The following is a 12,803-nucleotide window of genomic DNA, read 5'->3' as shown; positions in this document are numbered from 1 at the left end:
TTCCTAATGAACTCACTCTTGTAATTCCAGTGGTGGGTCAAAGGAAAGATAAGTATGGGAACAACACAAGTGTTACAGCTGTTGTCTTCAGAAGTTCACCTCCCATCACGTTCATGAATATCTAGTTATGTACATAAAACTCAGTATTTACACATCAGATAGCAATATGCTTCAGAGAGGGTGTCTGCACTGTTTCTGTGATATCATTGTTCAAATGCACTTGGCAAATACTTTCATTTGTACACACACACACACACACTATCAGAATTTAAGACAAAAAAAAAAAAAAAAAAAAAAAAAAAAAAAAACACCGGCTCACATCGTTTTTATAAAACGATGTATGACTTCAGCTGATATGAGGGGAGATTCTCTGTGGTCGACTTTTTTGTTTCAACTATAAAAGATAACAACCGAACACAGGCATATTCTTACACCACAGCAATATTTATATTTTTATATATTCTGTTCTATGTGACACCCAACATCCATGATATGCCACAAAATCAATGGACAGGGACTTGAAAGATGGTTTACCATGGTTCCTTTGAGCTGCTAGAGAGGAGTGATGAGAGAATGTTTAGCTCAGCTTTAATGATCTAGTATTTGGTCACAAAGTATGTGGTCCTCTGGTTGTGACCCAGGATGAGGCCCTGTCTTGTCTTCTCTGGTTGGTTGTCCTTTTCCTTCTGTTCCAGGAAGTCAGAGGGTGGAGCTGAGACCCTGTCAGAGGTGCAGTACACCTGACTGAGCTCAAAATCAAAGCTGACAAATGACATCATTCTTTGTTTGAGATTTGTGTTTCACATTAACGCACTTACACACTCAATAACACACACAAAGACACCGCTTACACTGCTGATCTGATCACAGATATAACTTTTTTGCATTTCATTCAAACATTTTGCATCATATTATGAGTGGTCTCCTTCCTCTGTCACCTCTGAGTCAGGTTATCACAGTGGCCACTTGAGGGCAGCAGAGGAGCAAGTTGGTGTGATGATGCTTGTTTTTTCCTCTGCTGTCAAATGCTACAGTGGAGAGAAAACCAACAGGCTGTATTTAGTCTTTCATCAGCCATTGTCATGTCTCTGTTCAGTCATGTTTCTTTGGAGAGCAATGTTTTTTAAACACATGTTTCCATGTTAAAACTAAAAACCTTAAGTTTACAATGCGAGAGAGGACACACTGAATGCTTTGTACTATTCTAATACCGTTGTGTAAATATATGCCTGTCAAATGCTACAATGGAGAGAAAACATTTTATGTGACACCTCCAGGTGAGCTTATTGGCTCATTTTCAGATACTGTGTAGTTGTGTACAAATGAAAGTGTTTGCAAAGAGCATTTGACCAATGATATCACAGAAACAGTGCAGACACCCTCTCTGAGGCATATAAAAGGAAGTGGGCTGTCACCTGTCTCCTTCAGGGTCTCAGTCCCACCTCAAGGTGCTGATCATCAGATCATCTCCAACCAACACATCAGCCCATCGTCCCACTCCTGTGACAGAGAGACGACATTATGATCCTGTTCCTCTTCTTGTTTGGTCTGACTCTGGCTGCTGCGTCTCCTTCAGATGAACGTGAAGTGAAGCTGCAGCGTGGAAACTGTCCCATGTTCTGGTTCAGCTTCAACGGCCGCTGCTACAAGTACGTCTCCACACGTTTGACCTGGGCTGATGCAGAGCTCCAATGTCGGTCAGAGAGAGCCAACCTGGTGTCCATCCACAGTCTGCAGGAACAGAACTTTGTCAAGGACCTGATCAAGAACTTTGACAATGCAGAGGGACGCACCTGGATCGGACTCAGTGACATCCACAAAGAAAACAGATGGATGTGGTCTGATGGTTGTGTGGTGAAGTTTACCTTTTGGAGTTCAGGAGAGCCAAACAATCACCACGGGGGTGAACACTGTGCTCACAGCAACTATGCACCAGACCGGAAATGGAATGATGTTCCATGTTCTCAAACTTATCCCTCTGTTTGTGCATCTCGCATAGATTGTCCTTAGCAACTGATGTTGTTTCCACCTGTTGCTCTGTAGAAATGAATTTAGCCTCAAAAATAAAGAAACAAATGCACAAGTTAATGTGTGTATAGAAGTCATTTCATGAATGTTTCTGTGGTTGGTCAAAGGAAATATTTTCCCAGTGTTTTCATACCATCCATTTCTCTGTTTTACTAATTTGAACATACAAAAATGTTTTACTGATAGACGTTAAACCAAAAGTAATTCACTTTTAACAACAATGACATGAAGACACCTCAGTCCACATACAATATTTTTCCTCCTGCAGGTTTATTTAATTGTTCTCACATGTCTGCTCTGGCTTTTCAGGCTCTGTGGTTGTTAGATAAATGAAGGAACAGTTCAACAGCTGGTTGGATTACATCATGAATACATTACTGATCCAGCAGGTGTAGTTATTCATCTACACAGTCACACTTCCAAGAGTCAAAGCAATAAATGGTGTTCTGGTAATAACACATAGCTAGGTGTTTGTCATGAAGGTTTCTTGGTTATTATCAGCTTTTCTGACTGTGGCTCTGTCTTTTAGTAAAAATATACAGCTCCAGTGATGGAATTTTTAAAAATTAAACAATGGCTTTTGTTGTCTGACTGTGATGTATGAAACACTAAAGCTCGATTACTTAACTCTACACCAAGTATTAATACTTGAACCAATAGACATTACACTACATAGAAATACTACTCATAGCCCTGGACTTGGACTAATTCTTGGCTCTGGGCAGTTGCCAGGCAACAAGCGACACAAATTCCAGGAAAATTCACAGAAAACTGATAATAAATATGCCTTGGCCTCAAAACACTTGGTCGCAAGGTCTTGAGAACCAACATAATAAATTTCACCTGCAGAAATTCCTCTCAAATGTTATGCCCGAATGTCAGACTTGGAATAAGTATTAAGATCCTTTGCTGAAGTAAAAGTATTGAAAATATATCTACAGATACACCATTGTAAGTAAGCTATGAGTTCTGCACTGAAAAGCTGACTAAGCAAAAGTATAAGTATCATCAGCTAAACGTAGTATCATAAGTAACAGTAATCATTATGCAGTTTAAGGAGCTCTGTCAGTGCTTATTTTGTTATATTTATACTGTTATATCTTAATCAGTTATGGTTGCTGATACATTACTGTGTAAGCAGCACCTAAATGTAGTACCAGGTCTCTATGGGCTGTGAGTAATTAATTGGGCATATTAGTACTTAACCATATATTTTTAATAAACTGAATGTATTTTAGTGAATGTATTTACATTCCACTACTGCAGAAAGTAGCATTTGAACCTATGAGTTGAACACAATCAATGGAATAAAAAGACAAACACACTTTATAATATGACAGGAGCACGGTCCCTAGCTGTCCGGGATTACCACGCCCATATGCCGTTTTTCGCGCGAAGGGTCGGACTGTACCATTGTGAGTGCGGGGGGAACTCTGAAGAGAGACTACCCCTAAACATAAAGGAAATCCCCTTTATACAAAAAAGCAAGAAAATGAAGGCTTTTTGTACATCTCACCATTAGTGGACTCTCAAAATTACAGTTATTGGGTTTATCTCCGTATTTAGATATAACCCCACCAACGACAACACCCCTGCTTTTGCAATCACCGGTCCTCTCCAGCGGTTAATTTTTAAATCCACTTCTACTCATTGGTTTTCACGTTACAAGACAAAACTTTGTTGGACCGAAATTTGCTGCCAGACGGATACAAAATGACCCTCACGTCAAAGGTAAGCGGGAGAGCCGTGTCTTTAAATGTAGCTCTCTGTTCCCTATCAGTTTTTGAGGTGAAGAAAAGTCATAATGAGTCAAAATGAACACCATTGTTAACAGCTAACGTTGCTGGCTTGGCCGACCTGAATTTCCTCCATCCTAAAGACGCAATAATAACTTTCTCTTCCGCATAAGATAATTATTTTGGCTTTAGTCGGTTCACTATGGCAACCCAGGCATCCTGACATAACCTTATGCGCTGAACTCTATTTGCAAAACTTGCGTTAGTCTTTGTTTTGACTTGGTTAACGAGCTAGCTTACACGTGATCTGCTTCACATCAATGTACACGGGATGGTTTGCATTTTGGGTTAATGCCTGAGCGGTAAGATGAGGCTCGAGGCAAAAGAATGCCAGACTTAGTGTTTTGTCAAGGAGATGTATAGGTGGGTCCAGTCTGTGTCGTCCTCCTCTTTGGTAGGTTGGAGGTCAATACCCCTGATGCTGGAGGGGGTGGTGCAGCAGATATCAACAAGTTAGACATGGGACATCTACACAACTTGACACTGTTTTACACTCTGAAAAATTACAGTCTCACGTAGAGCTATTAGAAACTCTGGGCCTAATAAGAAATTCAGTCTTGCCCCCTATATGATTTTTTGTAAAGAAAGAATAACATGTATACACTTCATCCTGTATTTTTCTCAAGGCACTGGGCCCTTTTAACAGCTCAAAAAAACATACATAACATTGTTTGATGTGTCATGAATCTCCCTAATGTGATGGGAATTGCTCATAAAAAATGATTTTGAACTGAGGACATGTTTCTAAAGCCTGGTACAGAATGCTATGCATTAGTTATTTTATGCTGTAAAACCTGGTAAAATACACTGGGTTTTTACATGCACTGTATCCACAGTCACAGCCCCCATAAAATAAAACTTGAAATATTTGTTTTAATGTAATTTCTGTATTAATTATCTATTTACACATACAGCGTTGAGATCTGTGGAATCCCAAACCATGAGGAAGTAAATCCAGTGTCTGTTCATTTTCCATCTCACTTTATCATTGGTTTCAAATGGCCCTGCCCTGCAATGCCTGAGAAGTTGCACAGGCCTGCGGTAATAAGGATGTCCTTGGATTTAGTCTGGTGTCTGCTGGCTTAAACTCAAGAAGCCAAGTTAACTATGTTGATAGTGTAATCTTGTGCCACATCTGAACTAAATTAATTGTTCCCCCAGTTTTCTCTCAGTGGCCAAGGATGTCCACTGATGGAGTGGTGCTCCCCCTGGTGTAAAGTTTGAAAGTTGGTCTGAAAAATGGTCCTGCTTTTTAACAGCAGGTCGTGTATGTGTAACACATTCGAAAGACAACAATGTATTCACCTTGTTGCCACAGCCAGCAATAATATCAAAATATTTATCAGTTGAATTTAGACTTCTACTGCTGTGCTGTGGTGATAGTAGGACTACACGTGAACTGGCCATTAATTCCAACAGACCTAGTTCAGTATGTTGCTCGATATGTCTGCCAACAGGCTCCGTGTTTCAAATCCAAGTTCATCACCGCTGAGCTGGCTCGCCTGTTCAGCCAGTCAGACAGTGAGGAGGAGTTTGAAGGTTTCAGCGAGGATGAGGAAGAAGAAGACGACAGAGGATGCCGTAGCAAACGGCTGAAGACCAAGGTATGAAAAATGTATTTTTGGCTGTGTTATTTGATAAGAATGTGAAGATGTGTGATGGTGCAACCAAAGCACCAGCCTATGTGCTTTTTCTCTCCTGTTTTCTCCAGATGATGGATTCAGAGGAGGACAGCGACGTAGACACTGGCTTCTACTCTGATGGCGAGGAGGCACCCCCCCCAAAGAGGAGGAGTCTTTTAGTAGCCCTGAGGTGTGTTTACAGGACTGTAGGATACACTGGATTACAGAGGCTTTAAATGCAACAAAGACCCACATGATGTTTCTTGAACAGGCCAAGACTATTAGTGTCACATTCAATGTTTTGGATCTTGACATGGAAGAAATATAAATCCAATAATATTTGCCATTTGACCAAAGAATTGAGAATGGGCATCAACTCAGTCTAGCACTGTTTTCCTGTGTGTTCGTCTTACTGCCTAACAAGGGATCTTATTAAACACTGTTTCATGGCATTTGCATTGATTCTTCAATGATTAAACGATGACCTGATTTTAACTCTTCTCCCCAGGTTTCCTATGAAAAGACTGTCTACTCCCAAACAGGAACCACAGGAGAAAAATGTCAGAAAGCCCAGCAAAGAAACTCCCCCTTCACAGAGAGCCAGAGGAAGGCAGAGGATGAAGCAGAGGGAGGAGGAGGAGGAGGAGGAAGAAGAAGAAGACGACGACGACGAAGAAGAAGAGGAACAGGAGGAAGAAGAAGAGGAGGACGACGACAAAGAGAAGGTCCTGTCTCAGAGTCTAAGGAAACGAGACAAGAACATCCAGGAAAACAAGGCCATGGTGATGCCCTCTCACAACCTTTTTGCCTTTTCTCTATATTCTGTGATCTGTATACCTGAATTATATCTGTTGCTCGCTTATCACATTTCCTTTGACTCAGGTCTTCTCTGTTGTTGTCTTTTAGCTGGCTAAGCTGTTTGCTGACCTGACCACCATGGCTGACCTGACTCAGCCCACCACCCCTCAAGTGAGGATATACACAAGCAGCAGCAGTTTCTCACAAACATATAACAGAGAGATGAACATAACCATTCATAAAAGAGTATCAATCACCTGTAACATTACATTAATCTGGCAGACTAGTACACGTATACTTAATGAAACAACACATTTTAGTTATCATACATTTGTAACAAGTTTAGCTGTTTTTTGCTTTTTACAGAGACTTTGTTTTATTTCTGCAGAAGAAGAAGAAACAAGCATCAGAGAAAGCAATGGCACGGAAACGCAAGTTTGAACCAGAGATGGGATCAGAAAGGAGGAACCCGTCCCGTAAGGCTCGTCCTCCTGAGAACTTTGCGGTGGAAGAAAAGAGTGAGCCGGTCACTCACAGAGGCCCCAGGACTGTAGACATCAGGAGACTGGTGGAGGTACGACTTCAACACCCCCTTTTTAGCCAGATGTTACTTAGATCTTCAGTGAAGTATTTTGTGCATTGAAGATGCACAGTTACAGTCAGCAGTTAGTTATCTAGTAATCAACTTTCATCTCAGTTATACGTAAAACAAATAGCAGAAAATAAATTGTAAAGTCATGACTGATTTTATGTATAAACCTACTTATTTTACTGGTTATATAGCAGTATTTCTTTTTAGTGTCCTTGCAGTTGTACCTACAATCTTTGTGTTGTGATTGGTCAGGTGGACGAGGAACATATCGGTGAGAAACGGAAAAAGAGGAAGAGTCACATTTCGAGGAGGAGTCAGTATGTGGTGAGGTCAGTGGATGAAATCACCAAAGAAGACCTGGACAACATAGCGTACCGCAGCAAAGACAAGATCTGGGACAAAGAGAATGTGAGTCTCATCAGGCTTTTGCCTATTTAGTACTGTCCATACTTGTACTAACAGGTTTTCATTTCAGGGTTACTGCATTTCTTCACTGTGTTTTTTGTTTTTTGTTTTTCCAGGGCAGCTCGTGCCACCAGTGCAGACAGAAGACTCTGGACACGAAGACAGTGTGTCGCAGTGGTTTCTGTGTGGGGGCCAAAGGTCAGTTCTGTGGGCCGTGCTTGAAGAACCGCTACGGAGAGGACGTACGCACTGTGCTGCTCGACCCGGTCAGTGCCAATACACAGTTGTTAAACATTTCATCTTCCATTTCTCACACTGTGGGTTTGGTAAACTTGAGGTGGATGTGGGGTCTTCCGAGACTGAAAAGACACCCAAGAGAAAAATGAAAAGAAAGCTTGTGAATCCTGAAGTTGAAAGCACCAGTAGTTTCAAATAGATTAATAAAGCATTTGTCTCCTTTTAAGTAATTATCTTTATTTATTCATTTGTTTTATTTTATCGCATAAAAGTTATTGCAACAATTGAAAGCACAAAGCCAGTAGTGGCAAAGAAGTGGTCAGAGGACATACTGACAAGCTTCATCTTGCCTCTAATGCAATGTCAATGTGTGCTGACCTTTTTTACTTTTTTTTTTTTTAATATATATTATACTGTATATGGTATTATATGCTGGTGTTTTTTGTTGCTGACTTTTCAAAAATAGGATTTTTTAAAATACAGATACATTTTGTTAATCTTACTGATATCTGGTTATCTAGAATTTATTTTGTTTATTTTGTTTCAAATAAAAGCTGAACTGAGTGGTCAGAAAAATCAGTGGGAACCACCAGAGTTGAAAACATAAAGCAAAGAGCACCACCTACAGAAACGCAATAAAAAGACACAGAATGCAAGGTAAAGACACAGGTGACAGATGGACACTGTGTCCAAGCCAGGGCTTGACTAACTAAAAAAATATATAAGATAATGACATTATTTACAGCTGAAATGGAGTAGCATGTTTGCTTGTGTTTGAAAACAGCTGACAATGTTTTGTTCAGAGGAAATCAGGTTAATGTTTAACTGTAGATTTTATAAAGGGCAAGCATATAATTTTATCATTTTATTCAGTACAGAGTGTGTGGTTAACAAGTGAAACTAAACACTAAGAAAGATTAGGCGTGTTATTTTGTCATCAGTAAAGATCCTACCTAAGGAAGAATGAGAAAAACCTAACACATTGTACAAACGTCATCACAATTCAGCCTCTTGTTTCATGAAGTCAGGTATTCATTCCCTGAAGCTTTAAAAGCAGGCGATTTGAAAATGATTAAGACTTAAGGGTGAAATTAACCTCAAACCTCAACATGGATTCACTTGTGTAGAGTAAGAACATGTATCCTCACCTGCATGAAATTTGGACCTTCTCTTTACAGACATGGTCGTGTCCCATCTGTCGAGGGATGTGTAACTGCAGTCTGTGTCGTAAGAAGGAGGGCCGCTGCGCTACCGGCATCCTGGTGGGATTGGCCCGCTACAATGGCCATGACAATGTCCACGAGTATCTGGAGAGGTAGGTCACCTCATTCTCACTCCACTGTTTAATGTTACAGGCTGGGATGGAAACTCCCTAAAACTAAAGTTGAAAAAATTCCTGATGGATCAAGCATGACAGTAATCATTAGTTGCAGCCTAGATGAGAAGTATTTTGACAGTAGATAGAACTTATGTCTTGTTTTTTTTTTCTTCCATCAGTATTCAGAAAGAGCTGCAGTAAAGTCCAGAGTATTGGCCAGCGAGGAGAACCTGCTCGTACAGCTGGTACCTGGAGGAGGTTCTGGTGCAGTACAGTACTGTAGAACTCATTTTAATGCACATTTTTAGGCATAGATCAACCTTTTATCTAACAAGAGAAACAAAAGCAAAAAGATTTTTTTTTTCATGTCACCTTAAGATAAGGCACATACACTGTTAATATGTTTTATATAACCTGATATAAGGCTGCATAAGATGCAGTAATGTCTTGCCAGTACTCAGTTTTGAGTTGTACATTTTCTTTGGAATATTTCTTCTCTTGGTGTTCTCTAGAACAAATTTAAGTGGTAAATTTCTGTGTTACGGATGCAAACGGAGCCTTTTATACCAACTACTTGTCTAAAAGTGGTTCAGCTTTCTTGTCAGTCCACTGTAATTTTAATAAAGAATGGCATTATCTAAATGATTTTTCAATTATAACCATTCAGCCTTTTATCTGTTGAGTGCTTGATTCAGCTCTCACAGGTATGTCTTTTGAAAAGGAAAGTCAAGCCTAACATTATTGTACATTTGGGGGGGTGGTGCACACACCTTTTGTGCTGCACCAAACTTTTCCTAAAGGTAGGATGAGGCAGGTCATTGAATGTGTGTGTGTGTATGTGCGTGTGCCTAATATCATTTCCCAAGCTTTGTGGGGGTCAGTTCCAGGTCAACTGGTCAGCTGATTTTTGTATAATGACCAGGTACCTCAGGCTCACAGCCCTGTCAGAGGTCAACCTGAAGTCACTGGATTTTTATGAGGCATCATTGTCATGAAATGTGTATAAGAAAGGTATATCACTGCTGTCTGGTGGAGCCTGATGTCTTAATTATCTGTTGTCAGTGTCAGTTTTACAGCACACACTCAGGATTAATGGGAGTGTATGCACACATCATCATGATAAAACACCTGTGGGTGCAGTGAGAGGTTGTACATTTGTTTTTGAAGTTCTTCAAAGGAGTTAGAAGTCAAAGGTGTGTGTGAGCCGCCTTCTACGTGATAGCCTGACAGTGACCTGCCGGTGAACTCTCTCCGCTCACACTTTGGTTGTAGCCGAGTTCCACTTTTGTAGTTTGTGTTTTCTGAAGTAGACAGTTTAAGGCCTTGTTATCCGTTTTCCTGTAACTGAGCACTCACAGGTTCGATTCTGGCAGCATCAATTTAGAATCCATTAACAGCAGAGACAGTACCTGGGAGCCGTAATTGTTCCCAAAGGAAGCACAGATACTCCATCATCACTGCTGTCACAACACAGCTGACAGATTACCCAGCAATAAGGAGGAAGGAGGAGTTACAATAACTGTGTGTGCGTGTGTTGAGGTCAAAGTGTACCATATGCTGACATTGTTATGGCTCACTTGTTTCTTTGTGACTGTATTTTCTACTTCTACCAGATTGATACACACAAATACCAGAGCATCAGAGAGGAATTTAAGTTTTAATCACTTTATTGTCAAGTGTTATGCAGGCAAAGCATTTTTTCTGCTTGAAATCCTTTTTTTTCTTTTTTATTGACATAACACGTTTGTACAAACCAGTTTTAAAAATATCGATAAACTGGAGCCTTTGAGGCTAACCTGGCAAAAAACCCATTATCAAATGTCATGGAGACGAACAAACATCTTTAGAAAAAGATTTACAAATGAGATGTCACTACAAAATATCAAAGAAAAAAAAGTTGGTTGTCACACAAAATATTACCAAAAACATCTAAATTTGTTTGGTATCAACCTTTTCAACTTTAAACAATAGTAACTTTTTTTGCTTTCTTCTTCTTTTTGTTATTTATTTTACTCCAAAAACATGTTATGGCGCAAAGAGAAGAAGAAAATGAACAGCAATGGTCAGACGTAGATTTTAAAAAAGAAAAAGAAGCACAAAGAGTAAAGAAGAGAGAGAAGCAGCACTACGGCAAAAAACTGAAACATGCTGTACACAACCTCAGAATCAACGCACACAAATACAAGTCCAGCAAAAGGCAAATATTACAAATCAAGGATAAATAATAAATTAGCCATACACAGTGGGGTCCTGTGTGTTAACATATTGGGGAGGGACTTTTTTTTAAAACAATCGATAAATTCTATAAAATAAAAGTATCTTTTAATTTAAAAACTATGTACGCACTGAACTAACACAGAGCAACCACCACCAGAAAACATCTCAAATATCCACATAGCGAAATAGCCTGACCCACGCCCCACCCCGCCGCGCTTACCACCGCCTCACTTTGCTTCTCTGTGCTGTGGCCTGCTCTCCACGTCACCCCACCCCTCCTCCTGAAGTAATGCAGGAGAACTCCCATCTTTCTGTGTCCACCTCACTCTGAATTTCCCTCTGTACAACAGCTTGTGTTAAGGCAATTGTAGTACATCGGTTAGAGGTGGTGGAGGGAGTGTGTGTGTGTGTGTGTGTGTGTGTGTGTGTGTGTGTATGGTGGTGGTTGTGGGGGGTCGTGACCCAGAGCACAGAGAGCAAAAAGCAACATCAGTGACTGTGCCAGCTGCCTGACAAAACCCGTCCATTACGTCTACCAGGTACCATCTCACGGTAGTTGCAGACATGATGTTGATGACTCTCTGTGGTAGCTGTAATGTAACCAGCTTTGTTTGGGCAACAGCACCGCTTTCAGATGTTCACCATAATCTTAGAGCGAACTGGCTTGTTTTTATAAACAGAGAAAACTTCCCTGACAATGTAAACATGGTTTCACTAGGATTGTCATTATAGTATTGCTTTCACTACACAAACAAAGTTGTAGAAAGCTAGATTGTTTTCTCTATAGAAACCTTTTTTTTTCTAATGGCCACTGCACCTCAATAGGAATGCATTATTTATAAATCTTTTTATATGTGCTTTTTTTCTACTCTTTTTTTTTTTTTTAATCATCCCTCTCTTCCTCAATAACAGTTTATCCGTTGACTGGTCTCGAAGGAAATCAACACCTGAATCTGATTCGAGGACTAAACCTGAACCATGAATAAAACTCAAATTAGGTAGATCCTCTCCATGACAGCATGGAATACAAACGCACACTCATTCATATATATATATCTACACACACACACACACACGGGCATACTCACCATCCCAAGACTCTCCCTGCTCTGTCACTGCTCTGCAACAGTCCTGTACCATGATTGACCCTCAGCACTGTCTGACAGGTATGAAACAGGAACACAACTTTGTGCATAGAGTTAAATTCTGTTGCGATTACGAAAATGTTTCTCGAAGTCGGATGGTTTTAGATTCAGCAGGTCCCCCTGTCATGTGCTAATCTAGACACTACTTACATTCCTTTCCCCACCGCGCATGGAATTATTATAGATTCATTTTATAAAAGCCAAACTAATCTTTTGTATGTTTAGGCTAAATTTTTTTTTATATGTGTTAGTTATTTTTTATTTTCGATTGTAAAGTTAATATTTTTCGGTTTCTGTTCATCGCATGATCCTGTCTCTTTTGAGTCCCTTTTCATGAGAGAACGACATTTTTAAAATGATGTAAAATTAAAAGTTTTAAAAAAAAAGAAAAGAAAAGTAGCCACCCTTTCAGTCCCTGCAAAGACTCCCAAAAAAACAGGAAGTCAGCCTCTCTGCAAAGAAACAGCAGTCAGTCGCCTATTCAAAACTCCTCCTCTTCCTCCTCTTCCTCCAGGTGATTAGAGGTGGTGGGTGTAGCGGGGTCAGAGTCACGGGAGAGGGTCGCCACGGCGACAATCTGAGGGGAGGCGCCCAGGCCTTCAGGGGTGTCCTCCTCCATGTCTTCAGTGGTGATGATTGCCACTG

The 12,803-nt window shown here is 40.3% G+C and overlaps 3 protein-coding genes across 3 annotated transcripts in view; all 3 read left to right on the top strand.

The window, feature by feature from the left end:
• Window positions 1–12,803, top strand: part of rapgef5a (Rap guanine nucleotide exchange factor (GEF) 5a) — a 103,072-nt gene that overhangs the window by 79,616 nt on the left and 10,653 nt on the right. The gene's annotated exons all lie outside the window — the stretch shown is intronic.
• On the top strand, window positions 1,418–2,088 carry LOC108901985 (lactose-binding lectin l-2). The gene has a single exon (XM_018703671.2). It carries the CDS (start codon window positions 1,522–1,524, stop codon window positions 2,008–2,010), a length of 489 nt encoding a protein of 162 aa, XP_018559187.1. The 5' UTR covers window positions 1,418–1,521; the 3' UTR covers window positions 2,011–2,088.
• LOC108901990 (cell division cycle-associated 7-like protein) lies at window positions 3,603–9,438 on the top strand. The gene is made up of 10 exons (XM_018703676.2): window positions 3,603–3,759; window positions 5,282–5,428; window positions 5,536–5,636; window positions 5,955–6,228; window positions 6,353–6,415; window positions 6,633–6,818; window positions 7,089–7,244; window positions 7,358–7,507; window positions 8,657–8,793; window positions 8,976–9,438. The coding sequence occupies exons 1-10, from the start codon at window positions 3,742–3,744 to the stop codon at window positions 8,995–8,997; spliced, it is 1,254 nt and encodes a 417-aa protein (XP_018559192.1). The 5' UTR covers window positions 3,603–3,741; the 3' UTR covers window positions 8,998–9,438.

Source organism: Lates calcarifer, linkage group LG3, assembly GCF_001640805.2.
Source record: "Lates calcarifer isolate ASB-BC8 linkage group LG3, TLL_Latcal_v3, whole genome shotgun sequence".
NCBI lineage: Eukaryota > Metazoa > Chordata > Actinopteri > Centropomidae > Lates > Lates calcarifer.
Note: the sequence above shows the minus strand (reverse complement) of the source record. Positions and strands in the feature narration are given on the sequence as shown.